This window comes from Cibotium barometz, chromosome 54 (genome assembly GCF_041138505.1).
Source record: "Cibotium barometz isolate CiBa-2024 chromosome 54, ASM4113850v1, whole genome shotgun sequence".
Lineage (NCBI taxonomy): Eukaryota > Viridiplantae > Streptophyta > Polypodiopsida > Cyatheales > Cibotiaceae > Cibotium > Cibotium barometz.
The window spans coordinates 38102359-38130046 of record NC_141099.1 but is presented as its reverse complement, the minus strand read 5'-3'; the positions used below and the strand labels follow the sequence as shown (position 1 = coordinate 38130046).

The 27688-nt window shown below is 49.5% G+C and overlaps 1 protein-coding gene across 1 annotated transcript; it reads left to right on the top strand.

Moving 5' to 3' along the window:
- Window positions 1-176: 176 nt before the first annotated feature.
- Window positions 177-27476, top strand: LOC147608119 (uncharacterized). Its single transcript, XM_086790162.1, has 6 exons — window positions 177-1365; window positions 1474-1614; window positions 1710-1959; window positions 24704-24877; window positions 26924-27014; window positions 27287-27476. The coding sequence occupies exons 1-6, from the start codon at window positions 646-648 to the stop codon at window positions 27474-27476; spliced, it is 1566 nt and encodes a 521-aa protein (XP_086646288.1). The 5' UTR covers window positions 177-645.
- Window positions 27477-27688: the final 212 nt, after the last annotated feature.

The window sequence follows — 27688 nt, the reverse complement described above, 5'->3', positions numbered from 1 at the left end:
CATATCTCGATCGAGATACTGAGTTCAAATCTCAGCCGTCCGAATATCTCGATCGTGATATAGAGATTCAATCTACACCGTCCGAATATCTCGATCGAGATACGTAGATGCAATATCCACCGTCCAATTATCTCGATCGAGATAAGGAAACGCAATCTATACCGTCCATTCACGTACGCTGGAAGATGCGATCTCGGCCGTTTAAATATCTCGATCGAGGTATATAATGAATCTTGACCGTCGAGATACCTTTTCGTGGTAATGCCTCTAAATCGTGGCCGTCCAATTACCTCGATCGAGATATTAATATCAAATCTCAGCCGTCGATCCTTCCCCAACCCTAGAATTAGGTGTGTATCTTGGCCGTATGTTGCACTAACCCTAATATCCAGAGCGTTAATCTTGCAAACCCTAAATTGCATGATGTTACCGAACCTCGATCGAGGTTATAAAACCGGAAAACTTTTTTTTTTGGCTCATTTTCACAAGTCGTTTTCACTCCCTTGCTCTCTCTTGATTTGGATTAGTGTTAGTGAGCCCATTAGCTTTGTTTTTAGCTTCATTAGTGCTACTTAGCACTAAGCATTAGACCTTTCACATTAGACCCTTCACATTGGACCCTTCACATTGGGCTTAGGTTTTAGCATGGAGGGCCACGAGGAGGGCCACGAGGAGGGCCGCTCATCTATTGCGGACCTCATCGCGGAGATAGACCGTGAGCTAGCGGCTATCCGTAGGAGTGCTAGAGACACTCCGTCTACATTACATATCGTGGCAGACTTGGAGGCGATGCTTGCGTCCCTTCGTAGCCTTCACGATATTGTTTATGTAGATGAGTGGATAGCCCACCATCGCGCTGCTCCGGTGTCACATGGCCTGACATATCGTCAGGTCTGTGATCTTGCTCCTATTAGGGATGGGGCTTTCCTAGATCTTTTCCTCGATAGTCGTGGGATGAGGCCCGGGGCGGGGAAGCCCCTCACTATTTCGCGGTGTTCGCATCCTCGTATGGCGGCACATATCTATAGTCGATATGTTGCCGCATATGGGAGGATGCCGAACAACCGCCAGATCCCCATATACTTCGCAAAGCAGTTATATGCGGAGTTTGTCTTAGGGGAGGAGGTCGATTACACCAGCCATCGTCCGGGTGGTGGTGCTGGCCGAGGCCGTCTCCAGGACCAGGGTAGGCGGCCTCCACCAGCACTTCGTGTAGCACCTGCCGCCACAGATCCTTCCTTTGTGCCATTGTCGACAGTAGAGGCTCTTGGCACGCAGGTCGGCATTGACGTACGGAGTACCACGGAGAGCATCCAGCACGTGGTGCGCCTATTCTCACGAGCTATACCGACGACAGATGTGGAGGTATTTACATATATATTACGTCTTAAGTTTTTTTGGTCATTTATCTTCATGTTTATATGTACTTTTCTATATTTTTACATGAGCAGCATGGTTGATTGTGTCACGCAGGTTCCCACACCTGCCACTCAGAGGCTCACTCAGGAGTTGGTAGAGGCGAGAGCGGAGATAGACCGCCTCCGAGCTGCATTACAGATGGCAGAGGCAGCTACTGCAGAGGCACAGCATCTGAGAGAGTCCGACATCCAGCAGGTAGGTTTCTCTTGCACGTTTAAGTTACAAATTTCTTTAAGTAATACCTAATGAGAGACTAACCAAATATTTTAATGCTTTACTTTTTTGCGTAGGCTCGGACCGAGGTAGAGAGCTCCAGAGCTGAGGCACAGCATCATCAGATCATGGAGCAGATTGCCCAGCACAGGGCAGAGCAGCTGATGCTGCATGTTCGAGAGTATCGTAGATCATCCGATGTGACAGTGCCTTACCTACCGTTATATCCACGGCCTATCACAGAGGTTTTTCGACGACCTCTCCCTCAGGATGCACCTCCCTTCCTACGGGATGCGTGCTGCTGTTTATGTATCGAGGACATTGACAGTACAGGAGGATATGCCCTGGGATGTGGACATATTTTCCACTTGTCTTGCATCACCCAGGAGCTCGTCCGGTTCTCAGCATGCCCATCCTGCCGTGCACGCGTCGACTTAGCGACGTACAGGGTATTGGGCATCGATGATCTTCACCCAGGCCTTGTACGAGTAGATGCCAGGACTGGGAGGCCTGTCGACTTTACATCAGCTATGGACTTGGGACTCGACGCCTTCGACGATAGAGCCCAGGAGCCTGAGGTGCCTCCTGAGATAGAGTGGAGCTCACATGAGTTCGACGCTTACCAGAGAGTGCTACATGAGAGCCAGGTGACAGCATTTGAGCGCGTGGGTGGTGCTGGCCCTAGTGGCACAGCGGGTGATGGTGCTAGCAGCAGTGCTGCTTCTCATGAGCAGCGTGTCCTTACAGCAGAGGAGCTTACACGAGCAGAGTGGCAGACACGCACCATTGCAGATTATAGATTTTGGGTGTACAGACAGAGGCGTCTTGCATTAGCACGACGCAGAGAGAGAGAGAGGGCCATAGCAGCTTTTGGGACTCGTGAGCTCCCGAGTATACCGGCACCAGCTCACGATCCTTCATTTGAGGCAGACCTCCCCGCAGACATTCGACGACCCCCGCAGCCGGCACAGCCGCCTCGACGTGCACAGCAGCCTCGACGCGCACGTCGACCGGCAGTTAGAGATGACGATTTTGATTGGGTTGCTGTTGATAGTGACTAAACTCAGACTAGCTGGGTTAGCTCACTTACATTGTACTTAGATTTTTGGGCAGTGACTAACCTCAGGCTAGCTGGGGTAGCTCATTTTCATTCTGATGTACTTATTTGATGTTTATATCATTATGAGTTTTCTCATTATTGAGTATCATTACATTTTAGTTGATGTTCTTGATTTTATTATATTTCTTAACACTTTTGCTATCATATTGTTTGTTGAAAATCTCCATGCCATCGTACCCAAACATGCTCCGATGGGGACCAAACTTTGCAAGCATGTGGGGGTGGGCCCCCCCCACATGCTTGCAAAGTTTGGTCCCCATCGGAGCATGTTTGGGTTGGCAATGGGCGCCCAGTGTGGTTTTTTCAAGTCTCTTGGTGCTTAAGAGGCCATGGAAAATCCGGGCCTTCCCCATACCATCGTACCCAAACATGCTCCGATGGGGACCAAACTTTGCAAGCGTGTGGGGGTGGGCCCCCCCCACATGCTTGCAAAGTTTGGTCACAATCAAAGCATGTTTGGGTTGGCAATCGGCGCCCAGTGCGGGTTTTTCAAGTCTCTTGGTGCTTAAGAGGCCATGGAAAATCCGGGCCTTCCCCATACCATCGTACCCAAACATGCTCCGATGGGGACCAAACTTTGCAAGCGTGTGGGGGTGGGCCCCCCCCACATGCTTGCAAAGTTTGGTCACAATCAAAGCATGTTTGGGTTGGCAATCGGCGCCCAGTGCGGGTTTTTCAAGTCTCTTGGTGCTTAAGAGGCCATGGAAAATCCGGGCCTTCCCCATACCATCGTACCCAAACATGCTCCGATGGGGACCAAACTTTGCAAGCATGTGGGGGTGGGCCCCCCCCACATGCTTGCAAAGTTTGGTCCCCATCGGAGCATGTTTGGATTGGCAATGGGCGCCCAGTGCGGGTTTTTCAAGTCTCTTGGTGCTTAAGAGGCCATGGAAAATCCGGGCCTTCCCCATACCATCGTACCCAAACATGCTCCGATGGGGACCAAACTTTGCAAGCATGTGGGGGTGGGCCCCCCCCACATGCTTGCAAAGTTTGGTCCCCATCGGAGCATGTTTGGATTGGCAATGGGCGCCCAGTGCGGTTTTTTCAAGTCTCTTGGTGCTTAAGAGGCCATGGAAAATCCGGGCCTTCCCCATACCATCGTACCCAAACATGCTCCGATGGGGACCAAACTTTGCAAGCGTGTGGGGGTGGGCCCCCCCCACATGCTTGCAAAGTTTGGTCACAATCAAAGCATGTTTGGGTTGGCAATCGGCGCCCAGTGCGGGTTTTTCAAGTCTCTTGGTGCTTAAGAGGCCATGGAAAATCCGGGCCTTCCCCATACCATCGTACCCAAACATGCTCCGATGGGGACCAAACTTTGCAAGCGTGTGGGGGTGGGCCCCCCCCACATGCTTGCAAAGTTTGGTCACAATCAAAGCATGTTTGGGTTGGCAATCGGCGCCCAGTGCGGGTTTTTCAAGTCTCTTGGTGCTTAAGAGGCCATGGAAAATCCGGGCCTTCCCCATACCATCGTACCCAAACATGCTCCGATGGGGACCAAACTTTGCAAGCGTGTGGGGGTGGGCCCCCCCCACACGCTTGCAAAGTTTGGTCCCCATCGGAGCATGTTTGGATTGGCAATGGGCGCCCAGTGCGGGTTTTTCAAGTCTCTTGGTGCTTAAGAGGCCATGGAAAATCCGGGCCTTCCCCATACCATCGTACCCAAACATGCTCCGATGGGGACCAAACTTTGCAAGCATGTGGGGGTGGGCCCCCCCCACATGCTTGCAAAGTTTGGTCCCCATCGGAGCATGTTTGGGTTGGCAATGGGCGCCCAGTGCGGTTTTTTCAAGTCTCTTGGTGCTTAAGAGGCCACGGAAAATCCGGGCCTTCCCCATACCATCGTACCCAAACATGCTCCGATGGGGACCAAACTTTGTAAGCATGTGGGGGGGGCCCCCCCCACATGCTTGCAAAGTTTGGTCCCCATCGGAGCATGTTTGGGTTGGCAATCGGCGCCCAGTGCGGTTATTTCAAGTCTCTTGGTGCTTAAGAGGCCATGGAAAATCCGGGCCTTCCCCATACCATCGTACCCAAACATGCTCCGATGGGGACCAAACTTTGCAAGCATGTGGGGGGGGCCCCCCCCCACATGCTTGCAAAGTTTGGTCCCCATCGGAGCATGTTTGGGTTGGCAATCGGCGCCCAGTGCGGGTTTTTCAAGTCTCTTGGTGCTTAAGAGGCCATGGAAAATCCGGGCCTTCCCCATACCATCGTACCCAAACATGCTCCGATGGGGACCAAACTTTGCAAGCATGTGGGGGTGGGCCCCCCCCACATGCTTGCAAAGTTTGGTCCCCATCGGAGCATGTTTGGGTTGGCAATGGCCGCCCAGTGCGGTTTTTTCAAGTCTCTTGGTGCTTAAGAGGCCATGGAAAATCCGGGCCTTCCCCATACCATCGTACCCAAACATGCTCCGATGGGGACCAAACTTTGCAAGCATGTGGGGGGGCCCCCCCCCCACATGCTTGCAAAGTTTGGTCCCCATCGGAGCATGTTTGGGTTGGCAATGGGCGCCCAGTGCGGGTTTTTCAAGTCTCTTGGTGCTTAAGAGGCCATGGAAAATCCGGGCCTTCCCCATACCATCGTACCCAAACATGCTCCGATGGGGACCAAACTTTGCAAGCATGTGGGGGTGGGCCCCCCCCACATGCTTGCAAAGTTTGGTCCCCATCGGAGCATGTTTGGATTGGCAATGGGCGCCCAGTGCGGTTTTTTCAAGTCTCTTGGTGCTTAAGAGGCCATGGAAAATCCGGGCCTTCCCCATACCATCGTACCCAAACATGCTCCGATGCGGACCAAACTTTGCAAGCGTGTGGGGGGGGCCCACCCCACATGCTTGCAAAGTTTGGTCACAATCAAAGCATGTTTGGGTTGGCAATCGGCGCCCAGTGCGGGTTTTTCAAGTCTCTTGGTGCTTAAGAGGCCATGGAAAATCCGGGCCTTCCCCATACCATCGTACCCAAACATGCTCCGATGGGGACCAAACTTTGCAAGCGTGTGGGGGTGGGCCCCCCCCACATGCTTGCAAAGTTTGGTCACAATCAAAGCATGTTTGGGTTGGCAATCGGCGCCCAGTGCGGGTTTTTCAAGTCTCTTGGTGCTTAAGAGGCCATGGAAAATCCGGGCCTTCCCCATACCATCGTACCCAAACATGCTCCGATGGGGACCAAACTTTGCAAGCATGTGGGGGTGGGCCCCCCCCACATGCTTGCAAAGTTTGGTCCCCATCGGAGCATGTTTGGATTGGCAATGGGCGCCCAGTGCGGGTTTTTCAAGTCTCTTGGTGCTTAAGAGGCCATGGAAAATCCGGGCCTTCCCCATACCATCGTACCCAAACATGCTCCGATGGGGACCAAACTTTGCAAGCATGTGGGGGTGGGCCCCCCCCACATGCTTGCAAAGTTTGGTCCCCATCGGAGCATGTTTGGATTGGCAATGGGCGCCCAGTGCGGTTTTTTCAAGTCTCTTGGTGCTTAAGAGGCCATGGAAAATCCGGGCCTTCCCCATACCATCGTACCCAAACATGCTCCGATGGGGACCAAACTTTGCAAGCGTGTGGGGGTGGCCCCCCCCCACATGCTTGCAAAGTTTGGTCACAATCAAAGCATGTTTGGGTTGGCAATCGGCGCCCAGTGCGGGTTTTTCAAGTCTCTTGGTGCTTAAGAGGCCATGGAAAATCCGGGCCTTCCCCATACCATCGTACCCAAACATGCTCCGATGGGGACCAAACTTTGCAAGCGTGTGGGGGTGGGCCCCCCCCACATGCTTGCAAAGTTTGGTCACAATCAAAGCATGTTTGGGTTGGCAATCGGCGCCCAGTGCGGGTTTTTCAAGTCTCTTGGTGCTTAAGAGGCCATGGAAAATCCGGGCCTTCCCCATACCATCGTACCCAAACATGCTCCGATGGGGACCAAACTTTGCAAGCGTGTGGGGGTGGGCCCCCCCCACATGCTTGCAAAGTTTGGTCCCCATCGGAGCATGTTTGGATTGGCAATGGGCGCCCAGTGCGGGTTTTTCAAGTCTCTTGGTGCTTAAGAGGCCATGGAAAATCCGGGCCTTCCCCATACCATCGTACCCAAACATGCTCCGATGGGGACCAAACTTTGCAAGCATGTGGGGGTGGGCCCCCCCCACATGCTTGCAAAGTTTGGTCCCCATCGGAGCATGTTTAGGTTGGCAATGGCCGCCCAGTGCGGTTTTTTCAAGTCTCTTGGTGCTTAAGAGGCCATGGAAAATCCGGGCCTTCCCCATACCATCGTACCCAAACATGCTCCGATGGGGACCAAACTTTGCAAGCATGTGGGGGGGGCCCCCCCCCCACATGCTTGCAAAGTTTGGTCCCCATCGGAGCATGCTTGGGTTGGCAATCGGCGCCCAGTGCGGTTTTTTCAAGTCTCTTGGTGCTTAAGAGGCCATGGAAAATCCGGGCCTTCCCCATACCATCGTACCCAAACATGCTCCGATGGGGACCAAACTTTGCAAGCATGTGGGGGGGGGCCCCCCCACATGCTTGCAAAGTTTGGTCCCCATCGGAGCATGTTTGGGTTGGCAATCGGCGCCCAGTGCGGGTTTTTCAAGTCTCTTGGTGCTTAAGAGGCCATGGAAAATCCGGGCCTTCCCCATACCATCGTACCCAAACATGCTCCGATGGGGACCAAACTTTGCAAGCATGTGGGGGTGGGCCCCCCCCACATGCTTGCAAAGTTTGGTCCCCATCGGAGCATGTTTGGGTTGGCAATGGCCGCCCAGTGCGGTTTTTTCAAGTCTCTTGGTGCTTAAGAGGCCATGGAAAATCCGGGCCTTCCCCATACCATCGTACCCAAACATGCTCCGATGGGGACCAAACTTTGCAAGCATGTGGGGGGGGCCCCCCCCCACATGCTTGCAAAGTTTGGTCCCCATCGGAGCATGTTTGGGTTGGCAATCGGCACCCAGTGCGGGTTTTTCAAGTCTCTTGGTGCTTAAGAGGCCATGGAAAATCCGGGCCTTCCCCATACCATCGTACCCAAACATGCTCCGATGGGGACCAAACTTTGCAAGCATGTGGGGGTGGGCCCCCCCCACATGCTTGCAAAGTTTGGTCCCCATCGGAGCATGTTTGGGTTGGCAATGGGCGCCCAGTGCGGTTTTTTCAAGTCTCTTGGTGCTTAAGAGGCCATGGAAAATCCGGGCCTTCCCCATACCATCGTACCCAAACATGCTCCGATGGGGACCAAACTTTGCAAGCGTGTGGGGGGGGCCCACCCCACATGCTTGCAAAGTTTGGTCACAATCAAAGCATGTTTGGGTTGGCAATCGGCGCCCAGTGCGGGTTTTTCAAGTCTCTTGGTGCTTAAGAGGCCATGGAAAATCCGGGCCTTCCCCATACCATCGTACCCAAACATGCTCCGATGGGGACCAAACTTTGCAAGCGTGTGGGGGTGGGCCCCCCCCACATGCTTGCAAAGTTTGGTCACAATCAAAGCATGTTTGGGTTGGCAATCGACGCCGAGTGCGGGTTTTTCAAGTCTCTTGGTGCTTAAGAGGCCATGGAAAATCCGGGCCTTCCCCATACCATCGTACCCAAACATGCTCCGATGGGGACCAAACTTTGCAAGCATGTGGGGGTGGGCCCCCCCCACATGCTTGCAAAGTTTGGTCCCCATCGGAGCATGTTTGGATTGGCAATGGGCGCCCAGTGCGGGTTTTTCAAGTCTCTTGGTGCTTAAGAGGCCATGGAAAATCCGGGCCTTCCCCATACCATCGTACCCAAACATGCTCCGATGGGGACCAAACTTTGCAAGCGTGTGGGGGGGGCCCACCCCACATGCTTGCAAAGTTTGGTCACAATCAAAGCATGTTTGGGTTGGCAATCGGCGCCCAGTGCGGGTTTTTCAAGTCTCTTGGTGCTTAAGAGGCCATGGAAAATCCGGGCCTTCCCCATACCATCGTACCCAAACATGCTCCGATGGGGACCAAACTTTGCAAGCGTGTGGGGGGGGCCCACCCCACATGCTTGCAAAGTTTGGTCACAATCAAAGCATGTTTGGGTTGGCAATCGGCGCCCAGTGCGGGTTTTTCAAGTCTCTTGGTGCTTAAGAGGCCATGGAAAATCCGGGCCTTCCCCATACCATCGTACCCAAACATGCTCCGATGGGGACCAAACTTTGCAAGCGTGTGGGGGTGGGCCCCCCCCACATGCTTGCAAAGTTTGGTCACAATCAAAGCATGTTTGGGTTGGCAATCGGCGCCCAGTGCGGGTTTTTCAAGTCTCTTGGTGCTTAAGAGGCCATGGAAAATCCGGGCCTTCCCCATACCATCGTACCCAAACATGCTCCGATGGGGACCAAACTTTGCAAGCATGTGGGGGTGGGCCCCCCCCACATGCTTGCAAAGTTTGGTCCCCATCGGAGCATGTTTGGATTGGCAATGGGCGCCCAGTGCGGTTTTTTCAAGTCTCTTGGTGCTTAAGAGGCCATGGAAAATCCGGGCCTTCCCCATACCATCGTACCCAAACATGCTCCGATGGGGACCAAACTTTGCAAGCGTGTGGGGGGGGCCCACCCCACATGCTTGCAAAGTTTGGTCACAATCAAAGCATGTTTGGGTTGGCAATCGGCGCCCAGTGCGGGTTTTTCAAGTCTCTTGGTGCTTAAGAGGCCATGGAAAATCCGGGCCTTCCCCATACCATCGTACCCAAACATGCTCCGATGGGGACCAAACTTTGCAAGCGTGTGGGGGTGGGCCCCCCCCACATGCTTGCAAAGTTTGGTCACAATCAAAGCATGTTTGGGTTGGCAATCGGCGCCCAGTGCGGGTTTTTCAAGTCTCTTGGTGCTTAAGAGGCCATGGAAAATCCGGGCCTTCCCCATACCATCGTACCCAAACATGCTCCGATGGGGACCAAACTTTGCAAGCATGTGGGGGTGGGCCCCCCCCACATGCTTGCAAAGTTTGGTCCCCATCGGAGCATGTTTGGATTGGCAATGGGCGCCCAGTGCGGGTTTTTCAAGTCTCTTGGTGCTTAAGAGGCCATGGAAAATCCGGGCCTTCCCCATACCATCGTACCCAAACATGCTCCGATGGGGACCAAACTTTGCAAGCATGTGGGGGTGGGCCCCCCCCACATGCTTGCAAAGTTTGGTCCCCATCGGAGCATGTTTGGATTGGCAATGGGCGCCCAGTGCGGTTTTTTCAAGTCTCTTGGTGCTTAAGAGGCCATGGAAAATCCGGGCCTTCCCCATACCATCGTACCCAAACATGCTCCGATGGGGACCAAACTTTGCAAGCGTGTGGGGGTGGCCCCCCCCCACATGCTTGCAAAGTTTGGTCACAATCAAAGCATGTTTGGGTTGGCAATCGGCGCCCAGTGCGGGTTTTTCAAGTCTCTTGGTGCTTAAGAGGCCATGGAAAATCCGGGCCTTCCCCATACCATCGTACCCAAACATGCTCCGATGGGGACCAAACTTTGCAAGCGTGTGGGGGTGGGCCCCCCCCACATGCTTGCAAAGTTTGGTCACAATCAAAGCATGTTTGGGTTGGCAATCGGCGCCCAGTGCGGGTTTTTCAAGTCTCTTGGTGCTTAAGAGGCCATGGAAAATCCGGGCCTTCCCCATACCATCGTACCCAAACATGCTCCGATGGGGACCAAACTTTGCAAGCGTGTGGGGGTGGGCCCCCCCCACATGCTTGCAAAGTTTGGTCCCCATCGGAGCATGTTTGGATTGGCAATGGGCGCCCAGTGCGGGTTTTTCAAGTCTCTTGGTGCTTAAGAGGCCATGGAAAATCCGGGCCTTCCCCATACCATCGTACCCAAACATGCTCCGATGGGGACCAAACTTTGCAAGCATGTGGGGGTGGGCCCCCCCCACATGCTTGCAAAGTTTGGTCCCCATCGGAGCATGTTTGGGTTGGCAATGGCCGCCCAGTGCGGTTTTTTCAAGTCTCTTGGTGCTTAAGAGGCCATGGAAAATCCGGGCCTTCCCCATACCATCGTACCCAAACATGCTCCGATGGGGACCAAACTTTGCAAGCATGTGGGGGGGGCCCCCCCCCACATGCTTGCAAAGTTTGGTCCCCATCGGAGCATGTTTGGGTTGGCAATCGGCGCCCAGTGCGGTTTTTTCAAGTCTCTTGGTGCTTAAGAGGCCATGGAAAATCCGGGCCTTCCCCATACCATCGTACCCAAACATGCTCCGATGGGGACCAAACTTTGCAAGCATGTGGGGGGGGCCCCCCCCCACATGCTTGCAAAGTTTGGTCCCCATCGGAGCATGTTTGGGTTGGCAATCGGCGCCCAGTGCGGGTTTTTCAAGTCTCTTGGTGCTTAAGAGGCCATGGAAAATCCGGGCCTTCCCCATACCATCGTACCCAAACATGCTCCGATGGGGACCAAACTTTGCAAGCATGTGGGGGTGGGCCCCCCCCACATGCTTGCAAAGTTTGGTCCCCATCGGAGCATGTTTGGGTTGGCAATGGCCGCCCAGTGCGGTTTTTTCAAGTCTCTTGGTGCTTAAGAGGCCATGGAAAATCCGGGCCTTCCCCATACCATCGTACCCAAACATGCTCCGATGGGGACCAAACTTTGCAAGCATGTGGGGGGGGCCCCCCCCACATGCTTGCAAAGTTTGGTCCCCATCGGAGCATGTTTGGGTTGGCAATCGGCGCCCAGTGCGGGTTTTTCAAGTCTCTTGGTGCTTAAGAGGCCATGGAAAATCCGGGCCTTCCCCATACCATCGTACCCAAACATGCTCCGATGGGGACCAAACTTTGCAAGCATGTGGGGGTGGGCCCCCCCCACATGCTTGCAAAGTTTGGTCCCCATCGGAGCATGTTTGGGTTGGCAATGGCCGCCCAGTGCGGTTTTTTCAAGTCTCTTGGTGCTTAAGAGGCCATGGAAAATCCGGGCCTTCCCCATACCATCGTACCCAAACATGCTTCGATGGGGACCAAACTTTGCAAGCATGTGGGGGGGGCCCCCCCCCACATGCTTGCAAAGTTTGGTCCCCATCGGAGCATGTTTGGGTTGGCAATCGGCGCCCAGTGCGGTTTTTTCAAGTCTCTTGGTGCTTAAGAGGCCATGGAAAATCCGGGCCTTCCCCATACCATCGTACCCAAACATGCTCCGATGGGGACCAAACTTTGCAAGCATGTGGGGGGGCCCCCCCCCCACATGCTTGCAAAGTTTGGTCCCCATCGGAGCATGTTTGGGTTGGCAATCGGCGCCCAGTGCGGGTTTTTCAAGTTTCTTGGTGCTTAAGAGGCCATGGAAAATCCGGGCCTTCCCCATACCATCGTACCCAAACATGCTCCGATGGGGACCAAACTTTGCAAGCGTGTGGGGGTGGGCCCCCCCCACATGCTTGCAAAGTTTGGTCCCCATCGGAGCATGTTTGGATTGGCAATGGGCGCCCAGTGCGGGTTTTTCAAGTCTCTTGGTGCTTAAGAGGCCATGGAAAATCCGGGCCTTCCCCATACCATCGTACCCAAACATGCTCCGATGGGGACCAAACTTTGCAAGCATGTGGGGGTGGGCCCCCCCCACATGCTTGCAAAGTTTGGTCCCCATCGGAGCATGTTTAGGTTGGCAATGGCCGCCCAGTGCGGTTTTTTCAAGTCTCTTGGTGCTTAAGAGGCCATGGAAAATCCGGGCCTTCCCCATACCATCGTACCCAAACATGCTCCGATGGGGACCAAACTTTGCAAGCATGTGGGGGGGGCCCCCCCCCACATGCTTGCAAAGTTTGGTCCCCATCGGAGCATGCTTGGGTTGGCAATCGGCGCCCAGTGCGGTTTTTTCAAGTCTCTTGGTGCTTAAGAGGCCATGGAAAATCCGGGCCTTCCCCATACCATCGTACCCAAACATGCTCCGATGGGGACCAAACTTTGCAAGCATGTGGGGGGCCCCCCCCCACATGCTTGCAAAGTTTGGTCCCCATCGGAGCATGTTTGGGTTGGCAATCGGCGCCCAGTGCGGGTTTTTCAAGTCTCTTGGTGCTTAAGAGGCCATGGAAAATCCGGGCCTTCCCCATACCATCGTACCCAAACATGCTCCGATGGGGACCAAACTTTGCAAGCATGTGGGGGTGGGCCCCCCCCACATGCTTGCAAAGTTTGGTCCCCATCGGAGCATGTTTGGGTTGGCAATGGCCGCCCAGTGCGGTTTTTTCAAGTCTCTTGGTGCTTAAGAGGCCATGGAAAATCCGGGCCTTCCCCATACCATCGTACCCAAACATGCTCCGATGGGGACCAAACTTTGCAAGCATGTGGGGGGGGCCCCCCCCCACATGCTTGCAAAGTTTGGTCCCCATCGGAGCATGTTTGGGTTGGCAATCGGCACCCAGTGCGGGTTTTTCAAGTCTCTTGGTGCTTAAGAGGCCATGGAAAATCCGGGCCTTCCCCATACCATCGTACCCAAACATGCTCCGATGGGGACCAAACTTTGCAAGCATGTGGGGGTGGGCCCCCCCCACATGCTTGCAAAGTTTGGTCCCCATCGGAGCATGTTTGGGTTGGCAATGGGCGCCCAATGCGGTTTTTTCAAGTCTCTTGGTGCTTAAGAGGCCATGGAAAATCCGGGCCTTCCCCATACCATCGTACCCAAACATGCTCCGATGGGGACCAAACTTTGCAAGCGTGTGGGGGGGGCCCACCCCACATGCTTGCAAAGTTTGGTCACAATCAAAGCATGTTTGGGTTGGCAATCGGCGCCCAGTGCGGGTTTTTCAAGTCTCTTGGTGCTTAAGAGGCCATGGAAAATCCGGGCCTTCCCCATACCATCGTACCCAAACATGCTCCGATGGGGACCAAACTTTGCAAGCGTGTGGGGGTGGGCCCCCCCCACATGCTTGCAAAGTTTGGTCACAATCAAAGCATGTTTGGGTTGGCAATCGGCGCCCAGTGCGGGTTTTTCAAGTCTCTTGGTGCTTAAGAGGCCATGGAAAATCCGGGCCTTCCCCATACCATCGTACCCAAACATGCTCCGATGGGGACCAAACTTTGCAAGCATGTGGGGGTGGGCCCCCCCCACATGCTTGCAAAGTTTGGTCCCCATCGGAGCATGTTTGGATTGGCAATGGGCGCCCAGTGCGGGTTTTTCAAGTCTCTTGGTGCTTAAGAGGCCATGGAAAATCCGGGCCTTCCCCATACCATCGTACCCAAACATGCTCCGATGGGGACCAAACTTTGCAAGCGTGTGGGGGGGGCCCACCCCACATGCTTGCAAAGTTTGGTCACAATCAAAGCATGTTTGGGTTGGCAATCGGCGCCCAGTGCGGGTTTTTCAAGTCTCTTGGTGCTTAAGAGGCCATGGAAAATCCGGGCCTTCCCCATACCATCGTACCCAAACATGCTCCGATGGGGACCAAACTTTGCAAGCGTGTGGGGGGGGCCCACCCCACATGCTTGCAAAGTTTGGTCACAATCAAAGCATGTTTGGGTTGGCAATCGGCGCCCAGTGCGGGTTTTTCAAGTCTCTTGGTGCTTAAGAGGCCATGGAAAATCCGGGCCTTCCCCATACCATCGTACCCAAACATGCTCCGATGGGGACCAAACTTTGCAAGCGTGTGGGGGTGGGCCCCCCCCACATGCTTGCAAAGTTTGGTCACAATCAAAGCATGTTTGGGTTGGCAATCGGCGCCCAGTGCGGGTTTTTCAAGTCTCTTGGTGCTTAAGAGGCCATGGAAAATCCGGGCCTTCCCCATACCATCGTACCCAAACATGCTCCGATGGGGACCAAACTTTGCAAGCATGTGGGGGTGGGCCCCCCCCACATGCTTGCAAAGTTTGGTCCCCATCGGAGCATGTTTGGATTGGCAATGGGCGCCCAGTGCGGTTTTTTCAAGTCTCTTGGTGCTTAAGAGGCCATGGAAAATCCGGGCCTTCCCCATACCATCGTACCCAAACATGCTCCGATGGGGACCAAACTTTGCAAGCGTGTGGGGGGGGCCCACCCCACATGCTTGCAAAGTTTGGTCACAATCAAAGCATGTTTGGGTTGGCAATCGGCGCCCAGTGCGGGTTTTTCAAGTCTCTTGGTGCTTAAGAGGCCATGGAAAATCCGGGCCTTCCCCATACCATCGTACCCAAACATGCTCCGATGGGGACCAAACTTTGCAAGCGTGTGGGGGTGGGCCCCCCCCACATGCTTGCAAAGTTTGGTCACAATCAAAGCATGTTTGGGTTGGCAATGGGCGCCCAGTGCGGGTTTTTCAAGTCTCTTGGTGCTTAAGAGGCCATGGAAAATCCGGGCCTTCCCCATACCATCGTACCCAAACATGCTCCGATGGGGACCAAACTTTGCAAGCATGTGGGGGTGGGCCCCCCCCACATGCTTGCAAAGTTTGGTCCCCATCGGAGCATGTTTGGATTGGCAATGGGCGCCCAGTGCGGGTTTTTCAAGTCTCTTGGTGCTTAAGAGGCCATGGAAAATCCGGGCCTTCCCCATACCATCGTACCCAAACATGCTCCGATGGGGACCAAACTTTGCAAGCATGTGGGGGTGGGCCCCCCCCACATGCTTGCAAAGTTTGGTCCCCATCGGAGCATGTTTGGATTGGCAATGGGCGCCCAGTGCGGTTTTTTCAAGTCTCTTGGTGCTTAAGAGGCCATGGAAAATCCGGGCCTTCCCCATACCATCGTACCCAAACATGCTCCGATGGGGACCAAACTTTGCAAGCGTGTGGGGGTGGCCCCCCCCCACATGCTTGCAAAGTTTGGTCACAATCAAAGCATGTTTGGGTTGGCAATCGGCGCCCAGTGCGGGTTTTTCAAGTCTCTTGGTGCTTAAGAGGCCATGGAAAATCCGGGCCTTCCCCATACCATCGTACCCAAACATGCTCCGATGGGGACCAAACTTTGCAAGCGTGTGGGGGTGGGCCCCCCCCACATGCTTGCAAAGTTTGGTCACAATCAAAGCATGTTTGGGTTGGCAATCGGCGCCCAGTGCGGGTTTTTCAAGTCTCTTGGTGCTTAAGAGGCCATGGAAAATCCGGGCCTTCCCCATACCATCGTACCCAAACATGCTCCGATGGGGACCAAACTTTGCAAGCGTGTGGGGGTGGGCCCCCCCCACATGCTTGCAAAGTTTGGTCCCCATCGGAGCATGTTTGGATTGGCAATGGGCGCCCAGTGCGGGTTTTTCAAGTCTCTTGGTGCTTAAGAGGCCATGGAAAATCCGGGCCTTCCCCATACCATCGTACCCAAACATGCTCCGATGGGGACCAAACTTTGCAAGCATGTGGGGGTGGGCCCCCCCCACATGCTTGCAAAGTTTGGTCCCCATCGGAGCATGTTTGGGTTGGCAATGGCCGCCCAGTGCGGTTTTTTCAAGTCTCTTGGTGCTTAAGAGGCCATGGAAAATCCGGGCCTTCCCCATACCATCGTACCCAAACATGCTCCGATGGGGACCAAACTTTGCAAGCATGTGGGGGGGGCCCCCCCCCACATGCTTGCAAAGTTTGGTCCCCATCGGAGCATGTTTGGGTTGGCAATCGGCGCCCAGTGCGGTTTTTTCAAGTCTCTTGGTGCTTAAGAGGCCATGGAAAATCCGGGCCTTCCCCATACCATCGTACCCAAACATGCTCCGATGGGGACCAAACTTTGCAAGCATGTGGGGGGGGCCCCCCCCCACATGCTTGCAAAGTTTGGTCCCCATCGGAGCATGTTTGGGTTGGCAATCGGCGCCCAGTGCGGGTTTTTCAAGTCTCTTGGTGCTTAAGAGGCCATGGAAAATCCGGGCCTTCCCCATACCATCGTACCCAAACATGCTCCGATGGGGACCAAACTTTGCAAGCATGTGGGGGTGGGCCCCCCCCACATGCTTGCAAAGTTTGGTCCCCATCGGAGCATGTTTGGGTTGGCAATGGCCGCCCAGTGCGGTTTTTTCAAGTCTCTTGGTGCTTAAGAGGCCATGGAAAATCCGGGCCTTCCCCATACCATCGTACCCAAACATGCTCCGATGGGGACCAAACTTTGCAAGCATGTGGGGGGGGCCCCCCCCACATGCTTGCAAAGTTTGGTCCCCATCGGAGCATGTTTGGGTTGGCAATCGGCGCCCAGTGCGGGTTTTTCAAGTCTCTTGGTGCTTAAGAGGCCATGGAAAATCCGGGCCTTCCCCATACCATCGTACCCAAACATGCTCCGATGGGGACCAAACTTTGCAAGCATGTGGGGGTGGGCCCCCCCCACATGCTTGCAAAGTTTGGTCCCCATCGGAGCATGTTTGGGTTGGCAATGGGCGCCCAGTGCGGTTTTTTCAAGTCTCTTGGTGCTTAAGAGGCCATGGAAAATCCGGGCCTTCCCCATACCATCGTACCCAAACATGCTCCGATGGGGACCAAACTTTGCAAGCGTGTGGGGGTGGCCACCCCCAAACGCTTGCAAAGTTTGGTCCCCATCGGAGCATGTTTGGGTACGATGGTATGGGGAAGGCCCGGATTTTCCATGGCCTCTTAAGCACCAAGAGACTTGAAAAAACCGCACTGGGCGCCCATTGCCAACCCAAACATGCTCCGATGGGGACCAAACTTTGCAAGCATGTGGGGGGGGCCCACCCCCACACGCTTGCAAAGTTTGGTCCCCATCGGAGCATGTTTGGGTACGATGGTATGGGGAAGGCCCGGATTTTCCATGGCCTCTTAAGCACCAAGAGACTTGAAAAACCCGCACTGGGCGCCGATTGCCAACCCAAACATGCTCCGATGGGGACCAAACTTTGCAAGCATGTGGGGGGGGCCCACCCCCACACGCTTGCAAAGTTTGGTCCCCATCGGAGCATGTTTGGGTACGATGGTATGGGGAAGGCCCGGATTTTCCATGGCCTCTTAAGCACCAAGAGACTTGAAAAAACCGCACTGGGCGGCCATTGCCAACCCAAACATGCTCCGATGGGGACCAAACTTTGCAAGCATGTGGGGGGGGCCCACCCCCACACGCTTGCAAAGTTTGGTCCCCATCGGAGCATGTTTGGGTACGATGGCATGGAGATTTTCAACAAACAATATGATAGCCAAAGTGTTAAAAAATATAATAAAATCAAGAACATCAACTAAAATGTAATGATACTCAATAATGAGAAAACTCATAATGATATAAACATCAAATAAGTACATCAGAATGAAAATGAGCTACCCCAGCTAGTCTGAGGTTAGTCACTGCCCAAAAATCTAAGTACAATGTAAGTGAGCTAACCCAGCTAGTCTGAGTTTAGTCACTATCAAGATAGAGATCTAGTCAGCAGCACCCTCTCTAGCTCTCAACTGCTCTAGAATGCTCTCATGGTCATCCACTCGAAGCCGAAAACGAGGGTGAGAACTGTGTTTTCGGCTCTGTACTCGAACAAGAGTGAGCCTGGTAGCAACCACTAGATGAGAGAACTGAAATGCCTCTAACTCCCACTTCCACTGCTGGAACTCAAGACTCCCCCGATGAAGTCGAATCTGCTGGTAGAACCGGCCTGCCACAATCATGCTATGGGCGTCATAAGAAAACCCATGATCATCCACTGTATCCTGGTCAAGCATGCACTTTGGCCTAGTGCAACTCATCAGATAGTAGTCTACTCCCTCGCTGTTTCCCTCACTGGCAATAACAGCAAATACATCACCCTCCTGTAGCAAATCTGTCAGGTCATCATAACTGACCATGAACGCAGGACCTGTGTGCTCAACAGACACCACTGGATGTGAAGGATGCTCGGGGGAGAGGAATGTCTGTATCCATGCATCTGCCCATCCTCTCGAGGCACAATGTGACCAATCGCCATCCATACATGCTCCACAGAAGCATGCAAACCGTCGTGTGTAAATCGTGGGGGCCGCCATGCACGTGCTCCTGATGGAATGTAAGCCCAAGGTGCCAGGTACTGTGTCACAATCATGGGAGGCTCTGCGGTCAATCGTGCTACCATCCACATGCCAAAAAAATCTCCTGACAATCCGAGCATCACGTCTGGGGTACGATGATGCTGCACTCCCACACAAATGTTGGGAGCACCACTCGACTACGTGGCCCGCATCTCTGAACCGCTGAGCATCCTGTCGCAGCTGATGACGCCTCAAGGCACGTTTCACACACGCGCCTGCACCATCATGCTCACCCTTCCCGTGACCAGTCTCAAAGAATGACCAAATCACTGGGATACTAGACTGCACATGCCACCTATAAATCCATAAAAGATAGTCTTAGTTATTGTTTTCTTTAAGATGTTCTAGTGAATTTAGTTTAATTGAAAATGTAAGAAAGCCATAAGTACAACCTGTAGAGCCAATAGAATTGACGTGATGACTTGAACTGTGCGCCACAACCATCCGACCAAACCCATCGCTGGACATGTCTGATCCCACAATCTCCTAAAAAATCGTCATGGAGACGAAAGCAGTGTTGCACAAAATGTGCATCATGTGAACGATCATCACTGATATAAAAATGATACTCTCGAATAATGACACGGGTCTCGGGGGTACTCGCTATCCCATCTACATGAGCCTCTGCATGTCGATAGCTAATGTGGACCAAAATAGCAACCTGGTGAGGGAAGCAATACATACGTTTAGGACACAAAAAATCAATTAAGTAATGAAGCTCAAACATAAAACAAATAGTACAAAATATAACCATTACCTGCTCTGAGAAGTAATACTCAGATTGTATCTCCTGAAAAGGTGTGAAAGTGTAGTTCTCTGCAAAATCAATCACAGAGACGACCACACCAATAGGAAACTTTGCTAGGCATGCTCGGAACTGACGATCCTGCCACTTGGCACAATGACTGTGCCGTATGTAGGGGTAGATCTGCTCCCTAAATGTGGCTGTGAAGTGGCAACGTGGTGTATGTTTGTCCACGAGCTGCAACTTCCTGGACTGTCCACCACTCTGGAGTTGGTGTGTCACATACTCATAACGTTGCCATGCCACTATCTCTTGGTCACTTGCATCAAGATCTACCATCTGTAGATGTGCAAGTGAACCACATGATGTGCAATTGCTCTCCACACAAGGCATCCTATGGAACTGGGCATCCTCCGTGCGTGCACACAAAAGAGAGTGGATGAAATCACGTGGACTACGAGGCAACTCTCTATGCCCACTAAGAGAACGGAACACATCATAAAAAAGATTGAACTCAACATGGTAGCGACAACAACATGTGTCACGCTGACGTGAGTACCTCACAAACCAAGGCTTACACCCCTCAAATGACCTTTGCCCAATTTTAAGCTCTGGATACGAAGCTACAAACTGAGAATACAACTCAGTTTGGGACATTTCAAGAAAGCAAGCACCGTGCTCAATGAACACTCCTCTTGTCACTCTCTTACGCAAAGCTTTCTTGAAAACTGGCGATGCACGACAATTCTCCTCCCAAAAACTTTCTATCAAGGTTCTAGTGGTTTCATCTAGTAGGCGATCATGCCTAGCTACACGACCACTACTCGCCCACATAGCACCAACCTCATTGGCATCTAAACTTTGTCGCCTAATAGACCCAACTCTAAGTGCGTGTGGTGCTATGGAAAGGATGCGAGATGTGGCACTAACCTTACCCTTCATTTGGGAGCTACTTATGGCTGCCACAATAGCCCGTCGAGCAGCCAAAGCGTCCGCAGAGTTCCTCTTCTTGTTAACTATATAGGAATGACGAACACTTTGTAGCACCGCCATGCCAGCTCTCCTCTCTCTTCGACCTCCAATGTCGGAAAGCGCCCTGCAGTTGGCCATGTTGGGCAGATCAATCAAAGCATCAAGCACACATGCCTGTGATGAAGACGTGAGGTCTTTGAAATAGGATTGGAAGATTGCACGGGCACGACGATGTGCCCCTGACTTTGATAGTTCTTTCCTATCCACACGAAGGGCGCCCAAAGGAGGGGGGGTGGGTTCTTGTAGAAGAGAGGACTCAAGAAGGGCGGGTTCATGTGGATTATCTAAACTAAGGGGTAGTGGGGGGGAAGAGGGCGAAGGGAGAGGAAGTGGAAGAGGAGGAGCAAGGCTTGGATCATCGCCAACGGAAGGTGTTGCTCGTTGACGTGCTCTCCACTCTCTCTTTCTCTCACGAGCTACCCTTCTCCTCTCCTCCTCTTGAACTTGGTGGATGGGGGGGAGTCTAGTCCTATCACGTTTCCGACTCCTACGGCTTTGAGAACCCATTCTCAAGGAAGCTAAGAGAGAAAATATTATAAGGGCTCAATGATGGGATAGTACTACAGATAAGTGTGGGATAGTACTAGAGATGTGTGATTATATAGGAAAAATAGGTTATCCACTTCAAATCTCACTGGATTTCCTATCTAAGATTGATTGGATAACTAAGATAAACATAAAGATATTTAAAGATAAACTATTATCCACTTAAAAATTAATATTATTTATAATATTTATTAACAAGTCTAAATATTTATCATTACCAGATATATAAATGTATATAAATATATCTTTAAAGAAATCTTTTATTTTATAATTATATAACTGCTTTTTTTAAATAAAGTATTTTTTTTATATTTTATTCAAAGGTTTATTCTACATAAAAAAAATTTCAAGAAATATAAAAATAAAAAATTTATTTTTTTAAAATTAATAATATGATCTTTAATAATATTTTTATTGATCTAATCCCAAAATATAATCCTTTTAAATTAGTGATTTTAAATTCTTTTATTTAATAAGTTACATATATTTTATTATTTAAATTTCTATATTCTATTTCTCTAAATTACTAAATTAACTTTTCCAAAAATATGTTTTTGAAAAAAGAGGGGAGGTGGGAAGGAGATGCCACGTGTCACAAGCGTGCATGACACGTGGCATTCTCTTGACATGTGGCACTATTATGGTTGATGTGGCAATTCCATGATGTGGCATGCCATGTCACCATGTGCGAGGTGGCATGCAAAGGTGGCAAGATGATGTGGCATTAATGATGACTAGGATGATGAGGTGGGGAGTCAACTAGGTTGACCATGTTGACATGGAGGGTGGAGGTGGCAAGCTGAGGTGGCAAGCTGCTTATGTGGATCCTCTCGATGCTCACGTGGACATAAAGTGGCATGCATGTATAAGGTTTGGGCCTACCCAAGCCTCACACATGGAATGAAACCTAAGCTGTGAAGTTTACCAAGCCTAGATTTCCAAACCTAACTAGGATTGGTTTTAGACTTGAAAAGGGGAGAGTGGACACAATATGGGAATTTTCACTTGGGAGGATTGAAAATGGACCTTCCCATACTCAAATCAAGCCAAATTTTTTTTGATAAATTCATGGCAACAAGAGTATTGATCCCATGAGTTTTTAGATTGAAAGATTCAATATTTAATTTTCTAGAATTAAATTACTATTGATTTAATGGGCCTCTGATAGTCATAATAAATTTTCCAAAGTAAATCTACAAAAATCAAACCGTTAGATTTGTAATTTTATCTTATACCCACATTATACTAATCTTTCCCAATCTAATCATCACTAGATCCATACAATTTGAGCATTTTAAATGGTAGATGTGGTGGGAGGATAAAATAGTATGTTTTTTAACAATTCTAATATCTTTTAAATAATATAGAAAATAGTAGAACACATCAAAAATTACTCGATAAATCAAGTTAAGCTCTATGTTATTTGTATTTGTGAAATGCAAAGTGGGAACATCGTATGAGTAATAATGTAAAAGTTATAGGCAATTTACTCACATTCACTATACCTGTCTAAACCTAGGACAGGGCCTGTATACAAACTTGGTTCCCAAAGAAAAGGGGATTTGCAATTATTGGATATTCGATCAGATTATAGTTTTAGGTGCCCAACTTTGCATATGATGTTTCATTAGAAGACCTTGAAGTGAAACTCCTTGGCTAACTATGAGAGATTGGCTATTCTTCTTGAAAAAATGCCTGTTTTTCAGCTAAAGCCAAGGGCGCCCACGCCATGAAACTAGATAACCTCATCTTGCAACCACCCATTGGTTTAGCCAGTATGGTTTGGGACATTTTGGAAACTTTGATGCTTTGAGAGATAGTTTTTTGGCCAGGTTCAGAAGGGAGAAAATAGCCAATGACATCATAAATAAAATTAAAGATCTTCAACAAAAAGAAATGCTAGTAGAGGACTATGCTCAGAAGTTCAGGGTTCTCTCTCGAAGATTGGAAGGATAAGGCTTTCCAATGAAATGTTAGCTTCTTATTTCCTAAATGGATTAAGGAAGGGAATCAGATCAGCAGTGGCTAATGTAGACATTGTTGCATGTTTTGATGCTTTGGTGCAAGCAGTAGTAAGAGTAGAAAAGAGGTTGGGTGTTACCAAGAAGAAGCAAAAGAAAAAGAGGTCTGATTCAGACTTGGAATCTGACTCTGATGGAGACATAGACTCAAAGAGCTCTGATGATAATTCAGAATATAATAGTGACTCAGATTCAGATGATGAATCAACTAGCCAAAAAAGGAAAAAGAAGAAGAAATCTTCTAAGTCCAAAGATAAGGGCAAAAAGAAGAAGAAAGGATTGGATGATGAACAACTATTAAAGAGGCTTAAAGCATTGAAGTATGCCTCAGTATTAACAAATGACAGACAAGTGTGTCAGATATGCTCAAAGGAAGGACATTTAGCAACCAATTTTTGGTATAACCCAAATTTCAGAGGAAGAGTTCCCCTCGGTGTACAAAGGTCAAAGCAACAGCAGAACAAAACTTCATCTAATCAAGTCTTCCCTGCTCAAGCTAGAGGACCAAATAGACAGTTCAGGTCACAGCCTAGACCAACATGGCAATCTGATTTTAGAGGAGAATTGAAGTGCACTTATTGTGACATATAGGGTCATAGACAGGGTCCAGCTTGTGAGTTATGGTGCAAGCATAGGACAGAGAGGGGTATCCCAATTGTAAGGTACCATGTAGCAGATCAAAATCAGAGAGAAAAGATGCAGCAAAACCAACAAATAACACAGTCAAATGTAGTGACAGTGATAGAGGACCAGTTTCAGAGTAACTCTGATATGGTTGACAATGTTGCTTGTGATTGTTCTGGATGTTGAGTCCATGCAAATGATAAGGATGGGAAACAACAGATTCCTGCCTTGGTAGTGACAAGAGCTGCAAAGTTGAATAAAGGTCCAATTCAATGGGTGGATCAAGAGAAAGTTAGAAGCAAGGTTCAGAGGAAGTTGGATAAGAAGAAGCCAGCTTTGGAAGAACTATTGTTAGAACAAATAGAAGGGGTTTGTGAAGAACAAGGACAGGACAAAGGAGAAGAAGAAATTTCTATGGTTGACTCACTCTATGAAGCTCTGTTACATTAAAAAATTCAGATTTCTCTTGACCAATTTGCTGACATTAGTATCAGGGCTTAGAGATTTGCTGTTTCAAAGAATTCTTCAGAGAAAAGGTGTTGATTCACCTCAAAGTAATTTTTCAATGAGTAATATTGTTCAGTCAAAGTTCCTGCCATATCAGTCAAATTCCAGGGCCAGCCCATACATGGAGTTCTTTTGGATGGTGGATCAGGAGTTAATATACTTCCTGAGTCGGTTTATATTCAATTTGGGAGCCAAAAGTTGCATCCAGCACCTTTTGAGGTTAAAATGGCTGATCAGAGGAGATTACAACCTTTAGGTTTGCTAAAAGCCAGGAGATCTTCATTGCAGGATTGAAGTTTATGGTCAACTTTGTAGTACTCAGGATGCAATCAGGGAACTTGGCCTACCCAATGCTCCTTGGAAGACCCTGGTTCAGGCAGGCTAAGTTACAGCAAGATTGGGGAGCTAATATAGTGATCTTGAAACAGGGGAACCAGAAACAGACTTCTACCCATGATTTCTACTATATTTATGCCAAAGGAGCAAAGAGCACAAGGCATACACCTGGCAGATGAAGTAGAAGATGATGAAGAAGAGGAATATTTGAAGGCCAATTGAGCAGTTGTCCTAGTGTTTGATATAAATGTGATGACTATTTTGGGAGATTATGAGGATTGTTTTGCTGTAGTTGCAGAAGAGGAGAGAGATCAGAAATTACAGGATATTCAAACAGGGACTGAGATGACTACTAAGGAACAGTTCAGAGTTCTACAAGAATCAGAGCTGTCACAGTCAGAGGAGATGCAGAATGATCTATCAACAGATCAAGCTATTGCAATAGCAGAGCAAAGATATGAAAACAGTATGAGGAAATCAGCTAGAGTTATGGAGGATGATCTGAATGAATGGAATTTGGGAACAGAGAATGACCCTAAAGTTGTCAAAGTTAGTGTTCATGTGGAAGGAGAATTCAAAGACAATCTTTTGAAATTATTAATGGAATACAAGGATATTTTTGCATGGGAATATTCAGATATGAAGGGGATTGATCCTGTATTTTATTCCCATAGGATTAATTTGAAGCAAGATGCTAAGCTTGTTATCCAACAGAGGCACAGAATGAATCCTAATTATGCAAAGCAGGTTAAAGATGAAATTGACAAGCTGCTCAAGGTGGGATTCATTAAACCTGTACATGAAGCAACATGGCTATCTCCAATTGTAGTAGTTCCCAAGAAAAATGGAAGAATCAGAGTTTGTGTGGATTATAGAAAGCTCAATGCAGCCACCATCACAGATCCTTTTCCACCATTACCTTGTGCAGATACTCTGCTAGATTCAGTTGCAGGGCATCAAATGTATAGTTTTCTGGATGGGTTCTCAGGATATAATCAAATTAGGATGCACCCGGATGATGAACACAAAATAGCCTTCATTACAGAGTGGGGAGCATTTGTGTTCATAGTAATTAGGTTGGGATTAAAAAATGGACCACCAGCTTTCTCAGAGGTGGCAAGTAGAGTGTTTGAGCCCTATTTGTCTTCTTTTATGAGGGTATTTATGGATGATTTCTGTGTGTTTGGATCCAAAGAGATGCATTTGGAGCACTTGAGGAAAGGTTTTGAGAGATGTAGAAAGTATGGTATTTCATTCAATCCATACAAATGTGCAATTGCAGTTAAAAGAGGAGTTTTGTTGGGCCACGTAATTTCAGAGGAAGGTATATAGGTGGATCCAAGAAAAATTCAGAGCATCATAAAGTCCAAGAGCCCAGTGAATCTAAAGGAAACATCTAGGTTTGTGGGTCAGATCAAGTGGCACAGTAGACATTTAAGATATTTGTCAGATGTATGTGCACCCTTGTCACATTTAACCAAGAAAGGAGTAGAATTCAGGTGGTCAGAGGCCTAGGAAAAGGCATTTCAGACTTTAAAGAAGATGATGGTGGTAGCTCCAATTTTGTAGCCTCTTGATTGGTCTTTACTATTCCATGTATTTGTTGATGCTTCAGACATTGCAGTAGGAGCTGTTCTTATATAGGCAAAAATCAAGAATTGGTTCAGACTTGTCTACTATGCAAGTAGAATGCTAACTTCAGCTAAGAGAAATTACTTAGTTACAGAGAGAGAAGCTTTGGGCATGGTGTTCTCTTTATAGAAATTTTGACATTATCTCTTGGCTAACAAAGTCTTCTTCCATGTTGACCATCAAGCTCTGTCATTTCTTGTGAAGAAACCACAGTTGACAGGAAGGTTAGCAAGATGGATATTGTTGTTGCAAGAATTTGACTTTGTGATAGTACATACTCTAGGGAATCAGCATGCTGTGGTGGCAGATTATTTAAGCAGACTTGAAAGTAAAGAAGATGCTGTAGGAGTTAATGATTATTTCCCTGACTCTTATCTATTTGTTGTTCAGAGCTGGAGCTCTGACTCCTTTTATGATCAAATGTTGCTGTTTCTCACTGATGGATTGTTACCCAGAAGAGATGAGTGTGGATCAGAAAAGGAAGTTTGTGCTGAAAAGAAAGCCATTTTTAGTCATTATTGGAGCATTATATAGAAAGAGGATAGATCAGATAATAAGAAGATTTGTTCTTGATTTTGAACAAGTAGTAGTGGTACAAGAGGCACATGCAAGGTTGTCTCTGGAGGTCATTTCTCAGGGGAAATAACAGGAAAGAAGATTTTACAATCAGGTCTATGGTGGCCAACAGTTTTGAAGGATGCTCACACATATGCCAAGGAATGTTTGGTTTGTCAGCAAGTGGGCCAACCCAATTCTAAAGATAGGATGTCAGACCACCCTGTGCTACCTTTAGATCCATTTCAGAAATGGGGATTAGATTTTGTGGGTCCTATTAAGCCAAAGAGCAAGACATGTAAGAGCTATGTTCTGGTGGCTATAGATTACTGCACTAAATGGGTGGAAGCAGTGACTCTCAGAGACAATAAAGCAGCTAGTGTGGTCGAATTCTTGTATAGTAACATCATGACAAGGTTTGGATGTCCCATTGAGCTTGTCAGTGATTAGGGAACACACTTCTTGAATGATGTTATTAGAGAGCTAACTCAAACCCATATGATTTTGCATAAGAAGTCCACTCCCTATCCCCATGCAAATGGACAGGCTGAGAGTTCAAACAAAATCTTGCTTAAAATCATCAAGAAGATTGTTCAGGACTCAAGTCTGATTGGGATATGAAATTGGACTTAGCTTTATGGTCATTTCGAACAGCTTTTAAAGTAACCACTGGAATGACTCCTTTTAGGCTTGTTTATGGGTTAGAAGCAGTAGTACCCATGGAGTTTGTGGTGCCTAGCTTGAGAGTTGCTGCAGAAAGTAGACTCCCACTCAGAGAATCTCTGATCTATAGACAACACAATCTGAATCAGTTGGAGGAAGACAGAGCAATGAGTGCTTATGTTTCAGAGATTATTCAAAAAAGGAGACAAGCTTAGGTAAATAGGAATGTCAAGTTCAAAGTCTTCAAAGTGGGAGATCGGGTCATGCTTTACAATTCCAAGTTAGGGTCACACCCCAGAGGGCCACACCCAGGGAAGTTGAGGCTTAGGTACATTGGGCCCTACAGAATTGAAAAAGACTTGGGGCAAGGAACCTTTATGCTTTCAGATGCCTTTGGAACATTGGTACCAAAGGGGGTAAATGGGTT